The following is a 25287-nucleotide window of genomic DNA, read 5'->3' as shown; positions in this document are numbered from 1 at the left end:
TTCTATTGATAGACCTGAGTGGGGCTAAGATTTGTATCTCCACAGAGGAAAGACCAAGGTGTAATTTCTCCCGAAATTGCAGTTTCTAGTTATTATTATTATAATTCATCTTATTCTCCGCGTTTTTTCGGCGCGCCGCACAGCCCGACCCGTAGCACCGATCAGCACCGTTCAAGTATCGGCACGACCGGAATTTTCGTGCGACGCGGGCAATTTTTCAAACGTCCCCGAAAAATTTTCCGTTCGCCCGTAAACGGCAATTTTCCGGAAAAAAAAAAAAGTTTCAAAATGTATCTAGTCCTACAATTTTTGACCAAATCACATAATTTGGGCATCAAAAATTCCGGGACATTGAGGGTCATAAAAGTTGTATACAGAATTTGGCAAAAATTTACGGTTCCCTGGAAATTTGCCAAAAACTTTCCTATTCATTTTGAATGGAAAAAAAACACGCGCTTCACAGCCCGAACCGTTAGACCGATCGGCACCGTTCAAGTATCGGCACGACCGGAATTTTCGCGTGACACAGGAAACTTTACAAATGGCCCCGAAAATTTTTCCGTTCGTCCGTAAACGGCAATTTTCCGTGAAAAAAAAAAAAGTTTCAAAATGTATCTAGTCCTACAATTTTTGACCAAATCACATAATTTGGGCATCAAAAATTCCGGGACGGTGAGGGGCATAAAAGTTGTATACAGAATTTGGAAAAAATTTACGCTTCCTCGGAAATTTGCCAAAAACTATCCCATTCATTTCGAATGGGAAAAGTTCCCATTCACTTCCAATGGGATTTCCAATGGAATTTACATTGCATTGATGCCATTGACGGCCATGCATGTCAAATCTACTGATGCCAATGTACTTGGATTCTATTGACTATATGGATGTCGATGCCATTGACGGCCACGGACGTCCAAAATTTTTCCCATTCATTTTCAATGGGGAAAAAACAAAATTTCCCCAAATCAACAGAAAATGACCAGATATCAATAGGATGTGTCCCCCAAACTTCCCCAATTCCATTGACGCTTATGAAGGGTGCCGCCATTGACTTCCATGGACGTCCAAAATTTTTCCCATTCATTTTCAATGGGGAAAAAACTAAATTTCTCCAAATCAACAGAAAATGACGAGATATCAATAGGATGTATACCCCAAACGTCCCCAACTCTATTGACGCTTATGGGGGGTGCTGCCATTGACGTCCATGGACGTCCAAAATTTTTCCCATTCATTTTCAATGGGGAAAAAACTAAATTTCTCCAAATCAACAGAAAATGACCAGATATCAATAGGACGTATACCCCAAACGTCCCCAACTCCATTGACGCTTATGGGGGGTGCTGCCATTGACGGCCATGGACGTCCAAAATTTTTCCCATTCATTTTCAATGGGGAAAAAACTAAATTTCTCCAAATCAACAGAAAATGACCAGATATCAATAGGACGTATACCCCAAACGTCCCCAACTCCATTGACGCTTATGGGGGGTGCTGCCATTGACGGCCATGGACGTCCAAAAATTTTCCCATTCATTTTCAATGGGATTTTTTTTTTTTTCCCCAAATCAACAGAAAATGACTAGATATCAATAGGACGTGTCCCCCAAATGTCCCCGATTGCATTGCTGCTTATGGGGGGTGCTGCCATTGACGGCCATGGACGTCCAAAATTTTTCCCATTCATTTTCAATAGGAATTTTTTTTTTTTCCCAAAATCAAAAGAAAATGACTAGATGTCAATAGGACGTGTCCCCCAAACTTCCCCAATTCCATTTACGCTTATGGAGGGTAATGCCATTGACGTTCATGGACGTCCAAACTTCCCATTCATTTCCATTGGCATTTCTTCATGTTTGTTCATTCTATTGATGGCAATGTACTTGGATTCCATTGACGCTTATGTAAGTTGATACCACTGACGTCCCTGGACGTCCAAAATTTTTCCCATTCATTTTCAATGGGAATTTTTTTTTTTCCCCAAATCAACAGAAAATGACTAGATATCATTAGGACGTGTCCCCCAAATGTCCCCAATTGCATTGCCGCTTATGGAGGGTGATGCCATTGACGTCCACGGACATCCAAACTTCCCATTCATTTCCAATGGCATTTCTTCATGTTTGTTCATTCTATTGATGCCAATGTACTTGGATTCCATTGACGCTTATGTAGGTTGATACCATTGACGTCCATGGACGTCCAAAATTTTTCCCATTCATTTTCAATGGGAATTTTTTTTTTCTTCCCCAAATCAACAGAAAATGACTAGATATCAATAGGACGTGTCCCCCAAACTTCCCCAATTACATTGACGCTTATGGAGGGTGCTGCCATTGACGGACATGGACGTCATATTCTCCCAATCTTTTCTAATGACTTTTACTTTGTTTAGTGCCATTGACTGGCATTATGGTCCATTCTATTGATAGACCTGAGTGGGGCTAAGATTTGTATCTCCACAGAGGAAAGACCAAGGTGTGTAATTTCTCCCGAAATTGCAGTTTCTAGTTATTATTATTATTCATCTTATTCTCCGCGTTTTTTCGGCGCGCCGCACAGCCCGAACCGCTGCACCGATCGGCACCGTTCGGATATCGAAACGTCCGGAATTTTTGCGCGACGATGGCTTTTTTAAAAAGGGCCCCGAAAAATTTTCCGTTTTCCCGCAAACGGCAATTTTCCAGATTTTTTTTTTTTTTTCAAAATGTATCTAGTCCTACAATTTTTGACCAAATCACATAATTTGGGTATCAAAAATTCCGGGACGGTGAGGGGCATAAAAGTTGTATACAGAATTTGGCAAAAATTTACGGTTCCCCGGAAATTTGCCAAAAACTTTCCTATTCATTTTGAATGGAAAAAAAACGCGCGCTTCACAGCCCGAACCGTTAGACCGATCGGCACCGTTCAAGTATCGGCACGACCGGAATTTTCGCGTGACACAGGAAACTTTACAAATGGCCCCGAAAATTTTTCCATTCGTCCGTAAACGGCAATTTTCCGTGAAAAAAAAAAAAGTTTCAAAATGTATCTAGTCCTACAATTTTTGACCAAATCACATAATTTGGGCATCAAAAATTCCGGGACGGTGAGGGGCATAAAAGTTGTATACAGAATTTGGAAAAAAATTACGCTTCCTCGGAAATTTGCCAAAAACTATCCCATTCATTTCGAATGGGAAAAGTCCCATTCACTTCCAATGGGATTTCCAATGGAATTTACATTGCATTGATGCCATTGACGGCCATGCATGTCAAATCTACTGATGCCAATGTACTTGGATTCAATTGATTATATGGATGTCGATGCCATTGACTGCCATGGACGTCCAAAATTTTTCCCATTCATTTTCAATGGGGAAAAAACAAAATTACCCCAAATCAACAGAAAATGACCAGATATCAATAGGACGTGTCCCCCAAACTTCCCCAATTCCATTGACGCTTATGAAGAGTGCCGCCATTGACTTACATGGACGTCCAAAATTTTTCCCATTCATTTTCAATGGGGAAAAAACTACATTTCTCCAAATCAACAGAAAATGACCAGATATCAATAGGACGTATACCCCAAACGTCCCCAACTCCATTGACGCTTATGGGGGGTGCTGCCATTGACGTCCATGGACGTCCAAAATTTTACCCATTCATTTTCAATGGGAAATTTTTTTTTTTCCCCAAATCAACAGAAAATGACTAGATATCAATAGGACGTTTCCCCCAAATGTGCCCGATTGCATTGCTGCTTATGGAGGGTGATGCCATTGACGTCCACGGACGTCCAAACTTCCCATTCATTTCCAATGGCATTTCTTCATGTTTGTTCATTCTATTGATGCCAATGTACTTGGATTCCATTGACGCTTATGTAAGTTGATACCATTGACGTCCATGGACGTCCAAAATTTTTCCCATTCATTTTCAATGGGAATTTTTTTTTTTTCCCCAAATCAACAGAAAATGACTAGATATCAATAGGACATGTCCCCCAAATGTCCCCGATTGCATTGCCGCTTATGGAGGGTGATGCCATTGACGTCCATGGACGTCCAAACTTCCCATTAATTTCCAATGGCATTTCTTCATGTTTGTTCATTCTATTGATGCCAATGTACTTGGATTCCATTGACGCTTATGTAAGTTGATACCATTGACGTCCATGGACGTCCAAAATTTTTCCCATTCATTTTCAATGGGAATTTTTTTTTTTTCCACAAATCAACAGAAAATGACTAGATATCAATAGGACGTGTCCCCCAAATGTCTCCGATTGCATTAACAATTATGAAGGGTGCCGCCATTGACGTCCATGGACGTCCAATTCTCCAGTTCATTTCTAATGGCTTTTTGTTTTGTGCCAATGACTGGCATTATCATCCATTCTATTGATAGACCTGAGTGGGGCTAAGATCTGTATCTCCACAGAGGAAAGACCAAGGTGTGTAATTTCTCCCGAAATTGCAGTTTCTAGTTATTATTATTATTATATCATCATCTTATTCTCCGCGTTTTTTCGACGCGCCGCGCAGCCCGAACCGTACCACCGATCGGCACCATTCAAGTATTGACACGACCGGATTTTTCGCGCGACGCGGGGACTTTTTCAAAATCCCCCGAAAAATTTTCCGTTCGCCCGTAAACGGCAATTTTCCGGAAAAAAAAAAAAGTTTCAAAATGTATCTAGTCCTACAATTTTTGACCAAATCACATAATTTGGGTATCAAAAATTCCGGGACGGTGAGGGGCATAAAAGTTGTATACAGAATTTGGCAAAAATTTACGGTTCCCCGGATATTTGCCAAAAACTATCCCATTCATTTCTAATGGGAAAAGTTCTCATTCACTTTCAATAGGATTTCCAATGGACTTTACATTGCATTGCCATTGACGGCCATGCATGTCGAATCTATTGATGCCAATGTTCTTGGATTCAATTGACTATATGGATGTCGATGCCATTGACGGCCATGGACGTCCAAAATTTTTCCCATTCATTTTCAATGGGGAAAAAACTACATTTCCCCAAATCAACAGAAAATGACCAGATATCAATAGGACGTGTCCCCCAAACGTCCCCAACTCCATTGACGCTTATAGGGGGTGCTGCCATTGACGTCCATGGACGTCCAAAATTTTTCCCATTCATTTTCAATGGGGAAAAAACTACATTACTCCAAATCAACAGAAAATGACCAGATATCAATAGGACGTATACCCCAAACGTCCCCAACTCCATTGACGCTTATGGGGGGTGCTGCCATTGACGTCCATGGACGTCCAAAATTTTACCCATTCATTTTCAATGGGAAATTTTTTTTTTTCCCCAAATCAACAGAAAATGACTAGATATCAATAGGACGTGTCCCCCAAATTTCCCCAATTGCATTGCTGCTTATGGAGGGTGATGCCATTGACGTCCTGGGACGTTCAAACTTCCCATTCATTTCCAATGGCATTTCTTCATGTTTGTTCATTCTATTGATGCCAATGTACTTGGATTCCATTGACGCTTATGTAAGTTGATACCATTGACGTCCATGGACGTCCAAAATTTTTCCCATTCATTTTCAATGGGATTTTTTTTTTTTTTCCCAAATCAACAGAAAATGACTAGATATCATTAGGACGTGTCCCCCAAATGTCCCCGATTGCATTGCCGCTTATGGAGGGTGATGCCATTGACGTTCATGGACGTCCAAACTTCCCATTCATTTCCAATGGCATTTCTTCATGTTTGTTCATTTTATTGATGCCAATGTACTTGGATTCCATTGACGCTTATGTCAGTTGATACCATTGACGTCCATGGACGTCTAAAATTTTTCCCATTCATTTTCAATGGAAATTTTTTTTTTTTCCCCAAATCAACAGAAAATGAGTAGATATCATTAGGACGTGTCCCCCAAATGTCCCCGATTGCATTGCTGCTTATGGAGGGTGATGCCATTGACGTCCACGGACGTCCAAACTTCCCATTAATTTCCAATGGCATTTCTTCATGTTTTTTCATTCTATTGATGCCAATGTACTTGGATTCCATTGACGCTTATGTAAGTTGATACCATTGACGTCCATGGACGTCCAAAATTTTTCCCATTCATTTTCAATGGGAATTTTTTTTTTTTTTCCCAAATCAACAGAAAATGACTAGATATCATTAGGACGTGTCCCCCAACCTTCCCCGATTCCATTAACAATTATGAAAGGTGCCGCCATTGACGTCCATGGACGTCCAATTCTCCCATTCATTTCTAACGGCTTTTACTTTGTTTTTTGCCAATGACTGGCATTATGATCCATTCTATTGATAGACCTGAGTGGGGCTAAGATCTGTATCTCCACAGAGGAAAGACCAAGGTGTGTAATTTCTCCCGAAATTGCAGTTTCTAGTTGTCATTTAATATGCTATCATCGGTTTCGCTCTGCCAACCGACACAAATATGAAAGGGATTAGAGGATTTGTTCTATATATTTTACGAGCGCTAATTTATACATGTGTCCAGTCCTATATCCAATGCGTGATATGTTTTTTATTATAAAAGAGCACTCACTCTGGCCATTTCCCTCCTTTGCTTTGCCTGGGGTGGTGAGGTGGTCTCATCAGAGCCAGTCATCGTCCTCTTTCACCGGGCACCACATCTGCTTTCAGCAGCAATGTCTTAGCAAAACCTGACTTCATTTGCCCATAGTTCGTATAGCTTTTAGGTTTAAAATGTGCCCCAAACGAAACCGTGCCGGAGGCTGGGTCTGCAAAATTAGCCCTCTTAGCAATGACGAACTTGACTCATTGTCTGCGTAGTCCAGCTCTTTTTCTGGCGTTCGGGAACTCATGGGTACTACATTGCGACAAATGGCTATTTTTAAACCACATAGCATGACAGGTTTGAACCATTTAAGCGATTTTTTGATAAAACACGAACGCAACTCTCTCGTCGATAAACAACGATGGCACCCGCCTCGACCTTTTGTTTCCTTGTTATGACGTCTCCGCCCCATTCGGCTGTTTCCAGAACACTTTCGGAAATGTTCGTCATTTTCGATCTATTTTCGATAATTGCTCATTAATGTGATTGATTTTTTTGTTAACTTTATCAATATTTGTTATTTTGGCACATAGCGGTTCTATTGATGTCTCACACCCCCTTTGCGTTTTCATACCCTTTAAAAGACTTCATGTTTAACTAATCGCTGTCATTTTTCTTTAACTAATCAGTGTCATTTTTCTCGTAAATCTTTTGTTGACTTGTGATACGGTGACCCTGGACCCAGTTTGCCTCCTCGCCTGGGTCTCTCTGTGCTGTATGATTGCTGCAATTGTCAACTTGTGTTTCAAAGCCTTTTTCTATCTTTTAAAATGGAGTCAGTACAAGGGATTAAAACTAAGGTGAACGCGCGGGTTGCGCCCGCCTGGGTCGTTGGAATTGCGCAGGTTCGGTGGTTCGGTTGGCGTGATTCCGGCAATCTGGCTAAAAGGTCAGATTCCTTCACCACCTACCGCCCTGTTACTGTGGCTGGCAGGTCCCCGACGGGCAGCCATTACCCAGCACCATGATGGGATGGTGTGGGGAGGGTAGTGCAGTGTATGCATTAAAATAGGTGAGCCCGGCTGAGGGTAGTGGGACACCCACGTGGAAGTTCTTCCCGCCGCACATCCCACCGCCCCTCGCCGAAGACCCAGCGGAGTATAATGTGTGTGGTGCATTATAAGAGGTGCAGGATTGGCGGGGTATGCAGCAGGGAGGCAGCAACCACCAAACCGGTCCGAGCCACCCCACATCCTCGGTGTATGATGCATTCAAATCAAGGGGGAGCAGGCCCAGAACTGTATGCCCCGTTACGACTCTCCCTGAAGACATGAATGAGTGTGGAGGTGCCAGAGGTGAAAGATATTTACAGTGCAAGGTGAAGAGCGCATGAGTTAAGGGGTAGGCTCCCGCAGGTGGGGCCCCACCCACCAAAACCACCGGCCGCAGGGCAAGAGAAGGACCAGGGCCCCGACCACACCCCACCCCAGACTACCCGCAGCGCCCCACCGCCCCAGGGCATCCACCCCGCATTCCAGAACGGATGCCACACAATGTGCCAGAGACTAGGGCACAACCAGCCCCAACCTCCCGCAGAGACCAGGGCACAACCAGCCCCAACCCCCCGCAGGGGACAACAAGCACCACCCAAGACCCCACAGGCCCCAGGTAGGCCCGCCGCCGACCCTGCCGATCAAACAAAAGAAGAATAGAATTTACAAGCGATGGAATAGCAAGCGGAAGTTCGCTGATCTTTTAGCACTCTGTTTGCTCTGAGCTCGAGTAGTCATGTGATAACATCTGTAGAATGAGCTGGAACCTAAGTAGTTAGACTTTAGCACCATTAGGGGGCAGCAAAGCATTACAAATGAAGACAGGTCATCATATGCATTGCAGAAAATTTAATGCGGTGTTTCAGTAGAGTTTGGAATGAATTCACATACAAAACGTGATTCATTATACATAAGAAAATCATGATACCAAAGCCACTCTGGCACAAATTAATTTTGTAGATTGAGGTACTACTGTATAAGTCGCATGCACAGCTAAACTATGGAAAAAGTGCGATTTACAGTTAAAAAAAATCCGGTAAATAAACAAAGGAATATATATTTTAGAAATATCCTCATACCTCTGGATTATTTTGTTGCTTGTAGCCCTTAACTTATTCACTGCCATTGACAGTTATGGAGATCAAATCTATTTCAACTGGGAAGGCCGGCGTTGAGTTTCCCTGCCATCGAAGGCAATTCAGTTTGAATTGGGGCTGTGTCTGATTGGCCCTTGTTTCCTCCCAGTTGTCATTTTTCATCCCCAATCTTAACAGTTGAAGTATTTGACACAGGTGATGCAGAAGCTCCCGCATCAACTCATCTCGAGGAGAGCGTCGGCTGCGCTCGGGTTGCTTACAGTCCCACTTTTCAGCAGCAGATGGACATTTCCCCCAAAGGTCTGAACGCGGACTTTGTCATCCAGTACGACGTGAACGTGACCGACCTGATGGGCGACATTCAGGTGAGCGACGTCGTTGATTCCCGACGCCGTCAAACGGAGCTGTGCACGGATGACGTTTGTCTTCTCAGGTGTTTGACGGCTACTTTGTGCATTACTTTGCACCCAGAGGACTCCCCGTGGTTCCCAAAGATGTCATATTTGTCATCGACGTCAGCGGATCCATGATCGGCACCAAAATCAAACAGGTCCGGTGACAGATGAAACTTCGATATACTGCTAAAGAAATAAAGGGAACACTAACATAACAAATTGTAAATATAAATTAATGAAATATTTCTATTAAATACTTTGTTCGTTCCATAGTTGAATGTGCTGACAACAAAATCAGACAAAAATTATTAATGAAAATCAAATGTATCAACCCATGAAAGTCTGGATTTGGAGTTATACTCAAAACGAAAGTGGAAAAACACACTACAGGCTGATTCATATTTCATGTAAACAAGTCAAAATGAGGCACAGTAGTGTGTGTGTGGCCTCCAAAAGCCTGGATGACATCCCTACAACACCTGGGCATGCTGCTAATGAGTTGACGGAGGGTGTCCTAGGGAATCTGCTCCCAGATCTGGACCAAAGCATCACTGAGCTCCCGGACAGTCTGAGGAGCAACCTGGCTCTGCCAGTTGGACCTAAACATAATGTCCCAGAGGTGTTGTATTGGACTTAGGTCAGGCGAACGTGGGGGACAGTCAATGTTATCCATTTCTTCTTCCTTCCGGAACTGTTGCATACTACAGCTACATGAAGTTGGGCATTGTCGTGGACCAGGAGGAACCCAGGTCCCACAAGCGTACCTTATCACAATGAGTCCAAGGATTTCATCCCGATACCTATAGCGGACAGGGTGGCATCATCTAACCTGTAGAGGTCTGTGTGTCCTTCCAGGTATATGCCTTCCCTGACCATCACCGACCCACCACTACACCGGTCATGCTGAATGATGTTGCAGGCAGCATAACGTTCTCCATGAGATCTCCGGACCCTTTCACGTCTGTTGCATGTGCTCAGGTTGAACCTGCTTTCATCGGTGAAGAGCACAGAGCCAGTGGTATAGTTGCAAGTTCTGACAAATGCCTTTTAAGCTCTACGGTGATTGGCAGTGAGCACAGGGCTCTCTACAGGATGTCAGGCCCTCAGACCATCCTCATTGAGCACATTTCTGATCGTTTGGTCAGAAACATTCACACCAGTGGCCTGCTGGAGGTCATTTTGTAGGGCTCTGGCAGTATTCATCCTATTTCTCCTTGAACAAAGGAGCGGATACCGATCCAGCCGAGGGTTTAAGGATCTTCTACGGCCCTGTCCAGCTCTCTGGGCGTAAATACCTGTCTCCTGGAATCTCCTACAGGACAAGAGGTTGGTCCTCAGACTGTCCAGGAACTCAGTGATGTGCTGGTCCAGATCTGGGTGGAAATCCCTCAGGAGAATATCCGCCACCTCATCAGGAGTATGCCCAGGTGTTGCAGGGAGGTCAAAGTAGCATGCAGAGGCCAAACACACTTCTAAGCTTCATTTTGACTTGTTTAAAGGAAATTACATCTAAGTTGGATCAGCCTGTAGTGTGTTTTTCCACTTTCATTTTGAGTATAAATCCAAATTTGGATAATAGGACTTACAACTGCAAGTTCGTATGTGGTCAAGTGACTGTATTGTTACGTTTGATTGGTTGAATGGAGTTTCGTGATTATGGTTGCCATGTCTCATTAGTGAAACTGGTAGAGCCCCTGCAAATTCAGAAATTTGAACTCTGCCGTCATCCATAAATTGTTCGTTCTCTCAGTCATTGTCACTGAGAGAATTTGAAAGAGCTTTGGGTTATTTTCCAAGAGGGCGTGGCTTAGCGATAGGTCCATTATTAGCAATGTAACAAATAATAAATGTGTTGTTTTTCTGTATGTTATGCATTCAGGGGGGAAATTTGTGCAATGAACTTAGCTTGAGATTTGTGTCAACAGACCAAGCAGGCAATGAGCACCATCCTCGGGGACCTGAGGGAAGGAGACCACTTTAACATCGTGACTTTCTCAGACAAGGTTCACATTTGGAGGAAAGGACGCACGGTGCGAGCCAATCGGCAAAACGTTCGAGACGCCAAAGAGTTCGTTAAGAGGATTATTGCTGAAGGATGTGAGTCTGAATCATTTTCTCTGGATTGAAATTTGAAAGATTATGTCTTCATAAACTGTGTTTGGGTGTCTTGTGTTTAGAGTAGGCATACTGGTAAGCAGACAATTGGACTCGAGTCACAGGTACTCAGACTGGAGTTGCAAATTTAATGATTCGCAATTCTACTCGTACTTGAAGCAAAAAAACGTAGACTCGGACTTGACTTGCTTGAACCAGGAGGGTCCGAGATTCAAGACTCGACTCGACTCATGAGACAATGACTCGAGACTCAACAAGCTGACTTGGAAAAACCTGGATCATTGATTGGTTCCCACCTACCAGTGATCCGCTTGGAACACCTTAATGTTAGTTTATTCCCTGCAGACTATACTGCGTTTTTGTTTACATTGACTTAAATTGACAGTAAGGTTTCCCTCAAAGATAAACCTGTGTGCTTTGTGGGTGACCTGGGGAACAACGGTGAAGGCCTTGGCTGTGACTAGACTTGACTCGACAACCTTCTGACTTGAAACGACTCGTCTTTACAACCTTGTGACTCGGCTCGACTTGACATAACCTCATGACTTGACTCGACATAACCTTGTGACTCAACTCAACATAACCTCATGACTTGACTCGCCATAATCTCGTGACTCGACTTGACATAACCTTGTAACTCAGCTCGACTTAACTCGACATAATGTTGTGGCTCGACTCGACTTGACTCGACATAACCTTATGACTCGACTACACTCGACGACATAACCTCGTGACTCGACATAACTTCGTGACTCGACTCGACTTAATGATATGATTTGACACGACTTGACACAACATAACCCCATTAATCGACTTGACATAACCTCATGACTCAACATAACCTCGTGACTCGACTCACCATAACCTCATGACTTGATTCGACATAACCTCGTGACTCAACTCGACTCAACATAACCTCACGACTCGACTCGCCATAACCTCGTGACTCGACTCGACATAACCTTGTCACTCGGCTCGACTCAACTCAACATAATGTTTTGCCTCAACTCGACTTGACTCGACTACACTCGACAACATAACCTCGTGACTCGACATACCCTTGTGACTCGACTCGACTTAATGTTATGATTCGACGTGACTTGACACGACCTAATCTCATGACTCGACTCGACATAACCTCATGACTCGACTCGACATAACCTTGTGACTCGACTCGACTTAATGTCATGATTCGACATGACTTGACAAGACATAACCTCATGACTCGACTCGACATAACCTCATGACTCGGCATAACCTCGTGACTCGACTCGCCATAACCTCATGACTTGACACGACATAACCTCGTGACTCAACTCGACTCGACATAACCTCATGACTTGACACGACATAACCTCGTGACTCAACTCGACTCGACATAACCTCATGACTCAACTCGCCATAACCTCGTGACACGACTCAACATAACCTCGTAACTCAGCTAGACTCAACTCAACATAATGTTGTGGCTCGACTTGACTCGACATAACCTTATGACTCGACTACACTCGACAACATAACCTCGTGACTTGACTCAACTTAATGTTATGATTCGACACAACTTGACACGACATAACCTCATGACTCGACTTGACATAACCTCATGACTCGACATAACCTCGTGACTCGACTCGCCATAACCTCATGACTTGACACGACATAACCTCGTGACTCAACTCAACTCGACATAACCTCATGACTCAACTCGCCATAACCTCGTGACTCGACTCGACATAACCTCGTAACTCAGCTAGACTCAACTCGACATAATGTTGTGGCTCGACTTGACTCGACATAACCTTATGACTCGACTACACTCGACAACATAACCTCGTGACTTGACTCGACTTAATGTTATGATTCGACACGACTTCACACGACATAACCTCATGACTCGACTCGACATAACCTCATGACTTGACTCGACATAACCTCGTGACTCAACTCAACTCGACATAACCTCATGACTCGACTCACCATAACCTCGTGACTCGACTCGACATAACCTTGTAACTCGACTCGACTCAACTCGACATAATGTTGTGGCTCAACTCGACTTGACTCAACATAACCTTATGACTCGACTCGACTACACTCGACGACATAACCTCGTGACTCGACATAACCTTGTGACTCGACTCGACTTAATGTTATGATTCGACGTGACTTGACACGACTTAACCTCATGACTCGACTCGACATAACCTCGCGACTCAACTCGGCTCGACATGACCTCATGACTCGACTCGCCATAGCGCCGTGACTCAACTTGACTCGACATAACCTTGTGACTCGGTTCGACTCAACTCGACATAATGTTGTGGGTCGACTCGACCCGACATAACCTTATGACTAATCGACTCGACACAACCTTATGACTCGACTCGAATACACTCGACGACATAACCTCATGACTCGACTCGCCATAACCTTGTGACTCAACTCGACATAGCCTTGTGACCCGACTCGACTCGATTCGACATAATATTATGGCTTGACCCGACATAACCTTTGACTCTAATTGACTCGACACAACCTTATGACTCGACTCGAATACACTCGACGACATAACCTCATGACTCGACTCGACATAACCTCGTGACTCGACTCGACGTAACCTTGTGAAACGACTCGACTTAATGTTATGGCTCGACACGACACTAAATAACCTCATGACTGGATTCGACATAACCTCATGACTCGACATAACCTCATGACTTGACTTGCCCACTAGAGGTAAGACTCAAGACTTACTTGTGACTCGAATCATAATGACTGGTGCAATTGTCTGGCAGTGAGACCCGCCATACTCCGTCAGACTGTTTCTGATTGGCTTACTCTGACATTTTGTAATATGTTAGCCAATTAATAACCTCTTCTGGGACATGCTGTGTTCAAGTTAGAGTGAAAATAGCCATGTGGACTCCTCAGCTAATATGAGGGCACAAAGCTGTCAACAGAGAACCCCGCGGATAGCGCTGTCTCTCTCACACACACACACAGAGCAGCAGAGATGTCTTTAAAATGACAGACTTAAATGACTGACTCATACTCAAACATTAACTTTAAGGCCGTTATAAAATGAAAAAATGTCACTAGTACGTTTGAAGTTACAGTAAAAAGTCATTTTGAAATGCAATGTAATGAATGTAAGGGCGTTAGTTCCAGTACTGCTGATGCCACATAGTCAGGAGAAAAAAATTGTGTTGGTTCATGACTTTTTTCTTCTCTGCTCTCACAACCACCTTCCCCAACATTTTGCTCTTTCTCTCACTGCCCTCAGGGACCAACATCAACGCGGCTCTGCTGTCAGCCGCCCAGCTCATCAACTCGCCGTCCTCAGGCTCCCTCCGCGTCCCTCTGTTGGTCTTCCTGACCGACGGCGAGGCCACTGCGGGAGTGACTGCAGGCAGTGCCATCCTGAGCAACGCCAAAAAGGCGCTGGGCTCGGCCTCGCTCTTCGGCCTGGCCTTCGGGGACGACGCCGACTTCCCCCTCCTCCGACGTCTGGCCCTGGACAACCGCGGCGTGGCCAGGATGGTTTACGAGGAGGCCGACGCCGCCTTGCAACTCAAAGGCTTCTACGACGAAGTGGCCAGCCCCTTGCTGGCCGACGTACAGCTACGCTACCTGGACCACCAGGCGTTCGAAATCACCCGCTCTCTCTTCCCGAATTACTTCCAAGGATCCGAGCTGGTGGTGGCCGGCAGGCTGCGAGCGGGGTTGAAGGACTTCAAAGTGTCCCTTTCTGCCAGCGATTCCAAGCAACGAGTCAAACTAGAGAACAACATCCCAGTCAACGGCACTCGGACCTCGCCGGACTGCTCGGGGCCTTCTGAATGCTTGTCTGGCTTTGTACGTCGTCTTTGGGCGTTTTTCACCATTAAGGAGCTGCTCCTGGCCAAACTCAACACCACGGATGCCGTTACCCAAAAGCTCCTGGAAGACAAGGCCACCAACCTCTCCTTGGAGTACAACTTTGTCACTCCGGTCACTTCCCTGGTAGTAGTGAAGCCCGATGCGGAAAAAGTCACTCCAAAGCCTACCGCAACGGTGACGAGTGCAACTACGGTCAGGATGCCGGTTAGAAAGACGCCCCAGTCTCTCTCAAACCCAAGAACAAACAAGCCCAATCCTCCTAAACGACTTCAAAAACCTTCAGTACTTACTCCTACTATGAAAACCAGTAAAACAACCCCCAGCCTGGCCGTCACTCATCCGAGCCCAGTGCTGTTCTCTGGCAAAAAGCTTTCACAGAACGATACCAGGAGTGTTTCTTTGTCTCCTGCTGGAAAACGCCACAACTCTTCTCTCCATTTTCCTAAGACAGCCCAGTTTACCACACCAGGAAAAGTCCACATGTCCACTTCACCCACTTTGATGCCAAAAGTAGCTGTCAGCAGAGTGCCACCCCTCGTCCAACCCACTGCCAGGTAGATTCCGTTTTTCATTTCCGTGTCATTTTTGACGGTGCAAAGAAACCTCCCTCACGATGCCTTGGAGAGGGTGCGCTGGCAGCTACCCTGGGCTTTTGGCTTAAGTGGTTAGCGTGCTCGCCTGTCCTGCTGGACGCAACGTGCGTGCGGGCGCGAGTCATGATCTGGACGAGGGGGACGGATCGCCTCGTGCGGTGAGGCTCCATGCAGACTGGTTAAATTGGTGCCGTGACCTGGATCAGCAGTGAATGTTTCGGGGAGGGTGTGTGTAATGGGTGCATGCGGGTGTGGTGCATAGAAGCCTCTCTCCCGGTGCCTTCAAGCGGGTGTGCTGGCATCTAAAGCTGCTCGCCTTGGCTTTTGGCTTACAGTGCCCTCCGTAATTCTTGGCACCCCTGAAAAAGATGTGTTTTTTAGCTTCTAATATATATATATTTTTTTATTCAAATAATATGGGACCTTAATGGAAAAAAAGAGAAAAATCCAACCTTCATTACAAGTGCATTCATTCAGTGGGGAAAAAATCCCACATAAAGAAACAAATATTTGACATCAAATAATGTGTGTCACAATTATTAGCACCCCTGGTGTTCATACTTTGTACAACCCCCTTTTGCCAACAAAACAAGGTCTGGGGACTGAGATGGCCATGGAAGGAGCTTGATTTTGTGTCTGGTGAAGCATTTCTGTGTAGATTTGGCCATATGTTTAGGGTCATTGTCTTGCCGAAAGACCCAGTGATGACCCATCTTCAGCTTTCGGGCAGAGGGCAACAGATTTTGATTTAAAATGTCCCGGTATTTCAAAGCATTCATGGTGCCATGCACCCTAACAAGGTTCCCAGGGCCTTTGGAAGCGAAACAGCCCCATAGCATCACTCACCCACCCCCATCTGTCACAGTGGGTATGAGGTGCTTTTCAGCATGCGCATCTTTCGTGGCACGCCAGACCCACTTAGGCTACGTTCATACTACAGGTCTTAATGCACGAATCCGATTTTTTGTCATATTCGTTTTTTTGGCGTGCTCGTTCAGACTGACTTTGTCCATTGAGACCGTTCAAGTATTACGCATGCGCACTAATTCGGAGTCCGACACGCGCTGAGCATGAAGACCCACATGCGCAGAAGCATCAAAACAAATGACACACGTCATCCGTTATTCCAGGGATATCATATTTTGCTTTTCAAAAGGTGGACACAAATAACAGACATAAATAATCCCCGTTTAGGCTTATATTCAAAGTTTATATGGATCGATAGCATGCACGCACTGCCCCTGCATGTCACACACACATACGCGCAGTTTGCCCCGACTCTCGGCCGTGTAGGCAATGTTGAAATATTGCTCACTTGGAGCAGAGAGAAAACTGAGCATTCTCAGGTTTATCCTCAACCCATTTTTATTTTTATGACTGTTGTCAAGCCCAGCCCTTCCCCAAAAGCCGTGTTCACTGCAAGCTAGGCGCTAATAACGCACAGCGGCACCGCTACGGTAAGCGTCTCTCTCGCTATTTGATGACGTAATTGCTGCATGAAATCCGATTTGGGAGAGTGGACAGTACAGACCGCCGCAACAGTCTGGAAAAATGTGGCCCAGATCGGATTTGAACCACATACGAAAGTGACCCAGATCGGATTTGAAATGGTCCAGTTCTATGCGACTTGTCACGTTCAGACCGTCAAGTTAATGCCTCACTTGAGTCGGAAAAACACGAAAAAAATCGGATTCGTGCATTAAGACCTGTAGTATGAACGTAGCCTTAGAGTAAAAGTTTGTTGCGAAAAAGCTCAATCTTGGTCTCATCTGACTGAAGCACACGGTTGAAGCCTGGGACTGTGTGTATTTTTGTGTGAGACCAAGATTGAGCTGAAATCACATAGCTTTTTGTGCGTAACAGGCTTCCGTAGCCAGGAAATGTTGTTTGGTTAGCATCACAGTCTGTTGTTAGCAGTATGTCGGCTAGTGAGGAGCGGAATGTCTGCTGTCATTGTCAAGTGAACATTGTATCAAAGGCCTCTGGTGCTCCAATTGTCCCACAAATGCTTGTAATAGGATAAAACAGATAATTATGAGTATGTTTGCAGTACTCGGAAGCTCTGAAATTGTTTACTTCCTTAATTTAGCGTGTTACCCCGCCCAGGCTGTTTTGTCCAACGATTGAACGATTTTTGCACATGCATAGGGCGGAAAACACTCAGGTGACTTGAAGTTCCGCTCTGAGACCCCCGATTTGGCCAAATTTCATAATTGTCCGATATACACGTGTGATACATCATTGGAAAGCTTAAAATCTCAATTTTAAAGACGCCATGATTTTAACGAGATATTATCAAGAATTTACCTTGTTTCAATCCAAAAACTCAAGAGTGTCAAGACACAGCTGTGAATGGCCACAGCCAGATTTTTTGGGTGAAACACGGTCATATAACAAGGGTCGCGATGCAGAAATCGCAGACATCAAGGAGTGGTCGAGATTTCCTTTTTCATATATTTACCCTTTTAAACGGTTTTTCCCCCCAATTTTTCTTTGTTTGGATTGATTATTATCATCTACCATATCAGAGAAAATGCAACAGTAACACAATTATGAGGGAGATTCCCGTAACTTATTTACAGACACCATTTGTAACACTTTATAATAACTATCCGTTTTACTGGTTAATAGATCATTATTAAACTGTTGATAAATGATTTATTGTTAAATTGTGAAGTATTTGTTAACAGTTTGTTAAGCATTTACAGGGTGTTCTTAACCTGAAACACAGTTTGTGTAGAAACGTTTCAAGGTTTTGTGTGTAACGTTTGGCATTTCTATCTTTTCAAGTTAAGAAATGCCGTTCATTTCAAAAGAAAAGGCATTTTGATAAGGCATTATGTAGGCAGCGCTCATTGCATATTTATGAAAATCTGCCATAGAACCAACAAATATTTGTACTTTTCTTTGTATATTTAACCAATAAAACTTATGACCTTCAACAAAAAGTGTATATAGTTTTATTAAGATCCATCAACTAGCATGGGCATTTAGAATGGGGTCAACCCAGGGCCGGCCCAGGCCATTTGGGGGCCCTAAGCAAGATAATGCAAAGGGGCCCATATTTTTGGCCCACCAATTCGTCACAGTGTACTGTGAAACCCATACATGCAATCCAACCCATACGTCCATATTTTGTAAATTAATCAGATTTTGTTGCTCTGCATACTTCAAACTTCTCACCCCAAATGATTGTCAGTACTTACAGTAGATAGCGCCAAATCTTTTTCTAAAAGAGGAAAGAAAGAATGAAGGAAGAACTTTAATTTTTTAAAGCTTGTAATCAAGTCTCAAAACTCACAAAAGTCAAATAAAGCAAAGTGTAGAAAACAAAATAGAACACTGTGACGTCAATTGTTTGGAAGTTTAAAATATGTGAGTAAATCATTTTTTAAAGTCATATAAAGTCACAAAATATTAGAAATTAATTAATGATTCTAAGCTAAAAACGACACATTTCGAATAATAAATATAATTAATTACCTTCGATTTATGGCTGGGTTGAAACAAAAGCGGTTGCACGACGTCTGTAAACGGGGGTTTCCGGGGTAAAACGGACAAATTAAAAATAGTTCGGGGGCTTAATACGCAATGAATCTGCTACGGCAGCATATAGATATATTGTTCTATCAAACACAACAGTTCTTTTGGCTTAAAATACAGAAGTTTCTTTTCAATAGGAGTGTAAGAGCAGAAACTGCTTTTTCAGTCTAGTCTGTTTTCCGCCATATGCAACTGAAACAAAACTAAATATGTTTTATTTACATAGTATATTTTTTATTTCGCATTGTGATCCTGAAATATTGAGGTGCATCGTCTCATGAGTTGAAGTGTACCGTCCCATCCCTTCTGCCAGGCACACAGAACCGCAGGCCGGCACCACCACGTTTCCTCGCCCAAATGTCACAGGCATGCCACCGCTCACCGCGCTAACTCCGGACAGCCGTGTCTATGTCGCCACACTGGTGGCTGCCACCTTTGCGCCCATGCCCGGTGCTACGGACGCACCAAAGCTGTGGGAGGCGGCAGGACTTCTAGGTAAATATCGGAATACTCTGATGAAAAACAATACATATTAAAAGTCATCTGAACCTTTTGGAATTTCTCACATTTCTGCATAAAATCACCATCAAATGCGATCTGATCTTTGTCAAAATCACACAGATGTAAAACTGTCGGCTTTAACTAAAACCAACCAAACATGTACAGGTTTTCATATTTTAATGAAGATAGCATTCAAACATTGACAGAAGGGGGAAAAATATGTAAGTGAACTATACCTAAGGAGACTAAAAGAGCAGTTGAAACCAAATTTTACCAAACAACTGAAGTCAGGTGTGTGCCCAATCACTGATGAGTGGTTTAAAGCTGCCCTGCCCACTATAAAACACACACCTGGTAAGAATTGTCTTGATGTGCATCATGGCTCGGTCAAAAGAGCGGTCTGAAGACCTGCAATCAAGGATTGTTGATTTGTATAAAGCTGGGAAAGGATACAGAACCATCTCTAAAAGTCTGGATGCCCATCAATCGACAGTCAGAGAAGTTGTCTACAAATGGAGAGAGTTTTGCACTGTTGCTTCACACCCAAAGAGTGGCCGTCCACCAAAGACGATGCCAAGAGTTCAGTGCAGAAAACTCATAGAGGTAAAAAAGAACCCTAGAGTGTCTGCTAAAGACTTACAGAATTCACTTGCACTGTCCAGTATCTCTCTGCACACATCAACTATATGGCCTAGAATGGTGTTCATGGGAGGACTCCACGGAGGAAGCCAGTGCTATCTAAAAAGACATTTGGGCATTTGTCAAAAAGGCACTTGGTCACTCCACAGACGTTTTGGCAAAATATTTTGTGGACTGATGAAACTAAAGTTGAATTGTTTGGGAGAAACACTCAACACTCATGTGTGGAGGAAAAATGGAACATCTCACCAACATCAACACCTCAATCCCATTGTGAAACATGGTGGAGGGAGCATAATAATTTGGGGCTGTTTTGCTGCCTCAGGGCCTGGACAGCTGGAAGAATGAATTCAAATGTTTTGCATGAAAACCTGAGGCTGTCTGTCGCACAGTTGAAGCTAAAAAGAAGATGGATGCCGCAACAAGACAATGATCTAAAACACAGAAGTAAATCAAACTTCAGAATGGTTTTAGAAGAACGAAATACATGTTCTGGAGTGGCCAAGTCAAAGTCCAGGCTTGAACACTATTGAGATGCTGTGGCATGGCCTAAAGACAGCGATTCATGCCAGACATCCCAGGAATCTGACTGAACTACAGCAGGCTACAGGACGCTTCTGGGGGGGCGGGCCGAAATATTACATGTGATGGTTCACTTACTTATTTTCCCCCTTCTGTCATTGATCGCATACTATCCTTATTAAAATATGTAAACCAATGAATGTTTATCCCTTAAATACCTGCAACATGAAGCAATTATCAGAGTATCCCAAAATTTGAAAAATAAGGTCCTAATCAAACCTTTTTTTCCAAATTTGTGAAAAGAAAAGTCAAAATGAATATGTGTAATAGGCGCTCTAATATCTATAACCCTTGCTAATTCCCGTTTTTTTTCTCATGGAACCAGCAGATGCATGTGTTGACTTGCATCCGTCATTTTCTTTCAAAAAGAAATGTCAAAATTCTGAATTAGTCTCAAAATCATGAAATTTTAGGTGTATCAAATGTGATACATTTGGCAATAAAGGGTTAAGTGGTTTCAGTTAAAGCACTGTTTTTTCATCTGTGGGATTTTGACAAAGATCAGATCACATTTGATGGGGATTTTATGCAGAAATGTGAGAAATTCCAATTGGTTCAGATACTTTTTCCATATCACTGTAGGTCTTATTCCTAAAAAAATGTGTTTACTGACAATGTTGACGGATAGCCATGGATAAGCATCTGAGAAACGCTATTGTCCTCCCTGTATTTGTTTAACAACACATGTAATTGTTCTTATCTTTCCGCTAGATGTTTCTACCTCCATTCAAATCCAGAGAAAAGGTAACTTTTTTTTCATTTCTACTTTTATGAAAATAAATAATGCAAAAATCCTCCTCTCCATTATGGTTTTGAGTCCATATACACTGCTGGACAAAAGTTTTGGCACCCTGCAATTCTGTCAGATAATGCTCAATTTCTCCCAGAAAATGATTGCAATTACAAATGCTTTGGTAGTAATAGCTTCATTGATCTTGCTTGCTAAAACACAAAAGAGAATGGAATAAAGAAATGAAATCATTAACATTTTACACAAAACTCCAAAAATGGAGTTTTCCACATAAGTAGTGGCACCTTCAGCCTAATACTCGGTAGTACAACCTTTAGACAAAATAACTGCTTCTGGTACCCATCAATGAGATTCTTACAATGCTCTGCTGGAATTTTAGATCATTCTTCTTTGGCCAACTGCTTCAGGTCTCTGAGATTTGAAGGGTGCCATTTTCAGATCTCTCCACAGGTGTTCTATGGGATTTAGGTCTGGACTCATTGCTGGCAAGTCTCCAGTACTTTCTCTCAAACAATTTTCTAGTGCTTTTTGAAGTGTGTTTGCAGTGTCAAGGTTCTTCTTCCACCATCCGCACAATCTTTCTTTGAAATCTCTCGTCAATTTTTCTTTTCCGTCCACATCTAGGGAGGTTAGCCACAGTGCCGTGGGATTTACACTTATTGATGACTCTGCGCACGGTAGACACGGGAACATTCAGGTCTTTGGAGATGAACTTTTAGTCTTGAGATTGCCCATGCTTCCTCACAATGTTGCTTCTCAAGGCTCAGACACTTCTTTGGTCTTCTTTCTTTTCTCCATGCTCAATGTGGAACACACAAGGACACAGGACAGAGGTTGAGTCAACTTTAATCCATTTTAACTGGCTGCAAGTGTGATTTAGTTATTGCCACCACCTGTTACAGTGGGGCAATTTAGTCAACCACTAATTGTGCAAGTTATTCCACTTGACATATTAGAGAGGCCTGTAATTGTCAACATAGGTCAACCTCAACCATGAGAGACAGAATGTGGAAAAAAACCCAGAAAATCACATTGTTTGATTTTTAAAGAATTTCTTTGCAAATCATGGTGGAAAATAAGTATTTGCTCAGTACCAAAAGTTCATCTCAATACTTTGTTATGTACCCTTTGGTGGCAATAACAGAGGCCAAACATTTTCTGTAACTCTTCACAAGCTTTTTACACACTGCTGCTGGTATTTTGGCCCATTCCTCCATGCAGATGTCCTCTAGAGCAGTGATGTTTTGGGGCTGTCGTTGGGCAACACGGACTTTCAACTCCCTCCACAGATTTTCTATGGGGTTGAGAGATCTGGAGACCGGTTAGGCCACTCCAGGACCTTGAAATGCTTCTTACGAAGCCACTCCTTTGTTGCACTGGCTGTGTGTTTGGGATCATTGTCATGCTGAAAGAACCAGCCACGTCTCGTCTTCAATGCCTTTGCTGACGGAAGGAGATTTTCACTAAAATATCTCGATACATTGCCCCATTCATTCTTTCCTTTACACAGATCAGTCATCCTGGTCCCTTTGCAGAAAAACAGCCCCAAAGCATGATGTTTCCAGCCCCATGCTTCACAGTGGGTATGGTGTTCTTCGGATGTAATTCAGTATTCTTTCTCCTCCAAACACGAGAATGTGTGTTTCCACCAAAAAGTTCTATTTTGGTTTCATCTGACCATATCACATTCTCCCAGTCCTCTTCTGGATCATCCAAATGCTCTCTAGCGAACCGCAGGCGGGCCTGGACGTGTACTTTCTTCAGAAGGGGGACACGTGTGGCAGTGCAGGATCTAAGCGCATTTTGTTACTGATAGTAGCCTTTGTTACTGTGGTCCCAGCTCTCTGTAGATCTTTCACTAGGTCCCCCCGTGTGGTTCTGGGATTTTTGGTCACCGTTTTTATCATTTTGACGCCACGGAGTGAGATCTTGCACGGAGCCCCAGATCGAGGGAGATTATCAGTGGTTTTGTATGTCTTCCATTTTCTAATAATTGCCCCCATAGTTGATTTCTTTACACCAATCGTTTTACCTATTGCAGATTCAGTCTTCCCAGCCTGGTGCAGGTCTACAATTTTGTCTCTGGTGTCCTTCGACAGCTCTTTGGTCTTGGCCATAGTGGAGTTTGGAGTGTGACTGACTGAGATTGTGGACAGGTGTCTTTCAAACTGATAATGAATTAAAACAGATGCCATTCATACAGGTAAGGAGTGGAGCCTCGTTAGACCTTGTTAGAAGAAGTTAGACCTCTTTGACATCCAGATATCTTGCTTGTTTGTAGGTGACCAAATACTTATTTTCCACTCTTAATTTGGAAATAAATTCTTTAAAAATAGAACAATGTGATTTTCTATTTTTTCTTTTTTTCCCACATTCTGTCTCTCGTGGTTGAGGTTTACCCATTTTGATAATTACAGGCCTCTCTAATCTTTTCAAGTAGGAAAACTTGCACAAGTAGTGGTTGACTAAATACTTATTTGCCCCACTGTATGTGCCACATGTAAGTAACAGGTGCTGTTAATTACACAAATTAGAGAAGCATCACATGATTTTTCAAAGGGTGCCGATACTTTTGTCCCGCCCATTTTTGGAGTTTTGTGTAAAATGATAATGATTTAATTTTTTTGTCCCGTTCTCTCTTGTGTTTTTTCATTGCAAGCAAAATAAATGAAGATATTATTACCAACGCATTTGTTATTGAAATCATTTTCTAGGAGAAATTGAGCATTATCCGACAGAATTGCAGGGGTGCTTATAGACCCTACCCACGTGACGTCACAACTCCGCTCTCCTGAATGGTACCGCCCACTTGTCCGTCAAAACATAGTGTTAACCTGTTACGGCTACGTACATTTCTCCTATTTACGGCGTGTTTTTCTGCTCCTTAACATTAATAATCAAAATGGTGAAGGCGTGTGTGGCTGTTGGTTGCACTAACAGAGAAGATGGAAGGAGAGACTTGAAGTTTTACCGTATTCCGAGGGATCCAAAGAGAGCGAAATGGACGGCTGCAATTCGACGTGAAAACTGGGCACCAAAAAAATCACCACAGACTATGTAGTAGTCATTTTATATCCGGTAAGATGCATTTAAGATATACTTAGAGGGTTTTGGGCTGACAAATAACCACAATTAAGATCATTGCGAGGCTAATCGCCGACAACATACGACGTAGTACGACATAGTTTCAAATTCAAGATGTTTGTGACTTCCCTTTCTTCCACCATCGTTATTTTTTGAATAATATTTAGCTGGTACCAAGTGAAAGAAACTGGCCTCGTCTACGGAGCTGACAAATAACCACAATTAAGATCATTGCTAGGCTAATCGCCGACAACATACACGTATGTATGTAGTGAGAGTGCTATCGCTAAACCATATAAACATTAAAAGCCCTAACTCCATTGACAAACGACATGAATTACATTAGACTTGACAGTGGATGTTAGCAATAACAAAAGATTTTGAATTGAAAATTTCGTAACTCACCTTTCCAAGCACAAGATAGATTCCTGCCGAACGAGGACCTGTTTCACCCAACCAGCAACGAAGTATTTATAAGCCTCCAAGCTCTTGAAGTTTTTCAAATTTTCGTGGGAATAGGCTGATTTTGT

At 43.2% G+C, this 25287-nt stretch overlaps 1 protein-coding gene across 1 annotated transcript in view; it reads left to right on the top strand.

The window, feature by feature from the left end:
• Positions 1 to 25287, top strand: part of itih6 (inter-alpha-trypsin inhibitor heavy chain family member 6) — a 184546-nt gene that overhangs the window by 145504 nt on the left and 13755 nt on the right. The window contains exons 6-11 of the mRNA XM_057829443.1: positions 8871 to 9040; positions 9109 to 9225; positions 10996 to 11167; positions 14469 to 15618; positions 19514 to 19695; positions 21634 to 21666. Coding sequence (XP_057685426.1) covers positions 8871 to 9040; positions 9109 to 9225; positions 10996 to 11167; positions 14469 to 15618; positions 19514 to 19695; positions 21634 to 21666 — 1824 coding nt within the window. The remainder of the gene's footprint in view (positions 1 to 8870; positions 9041 to 9108; positions 9226 to 10995; positions 11168 to 14468; positions 15619 to 19513; positions 19696 to 21633; positions 21667 to 25287) is intronic.

The sequence above is a fragment of the Corythoichthys intestinalis genome, chromosome 2 (genome assembly GCF_030265065.1).
Source record: "Corythoichthys intestinalis isolate RoL2023-P3 chromosome 2, ASM3026506v1, whole genome shotgun sequence".
Classification (NCBI taxonomy): domain Eukaryota; kingdom Metazoa; phylum Chordata; class Actinopteri; order Syngnathiformes; family Syngnathidae; genus Corythoichthys; species Corythoichthys intestinalis.
Note: the sequence above shows the minus strand (reverse complement) of the source record. Positions and strands in the feature narration are given on the sequence as shown.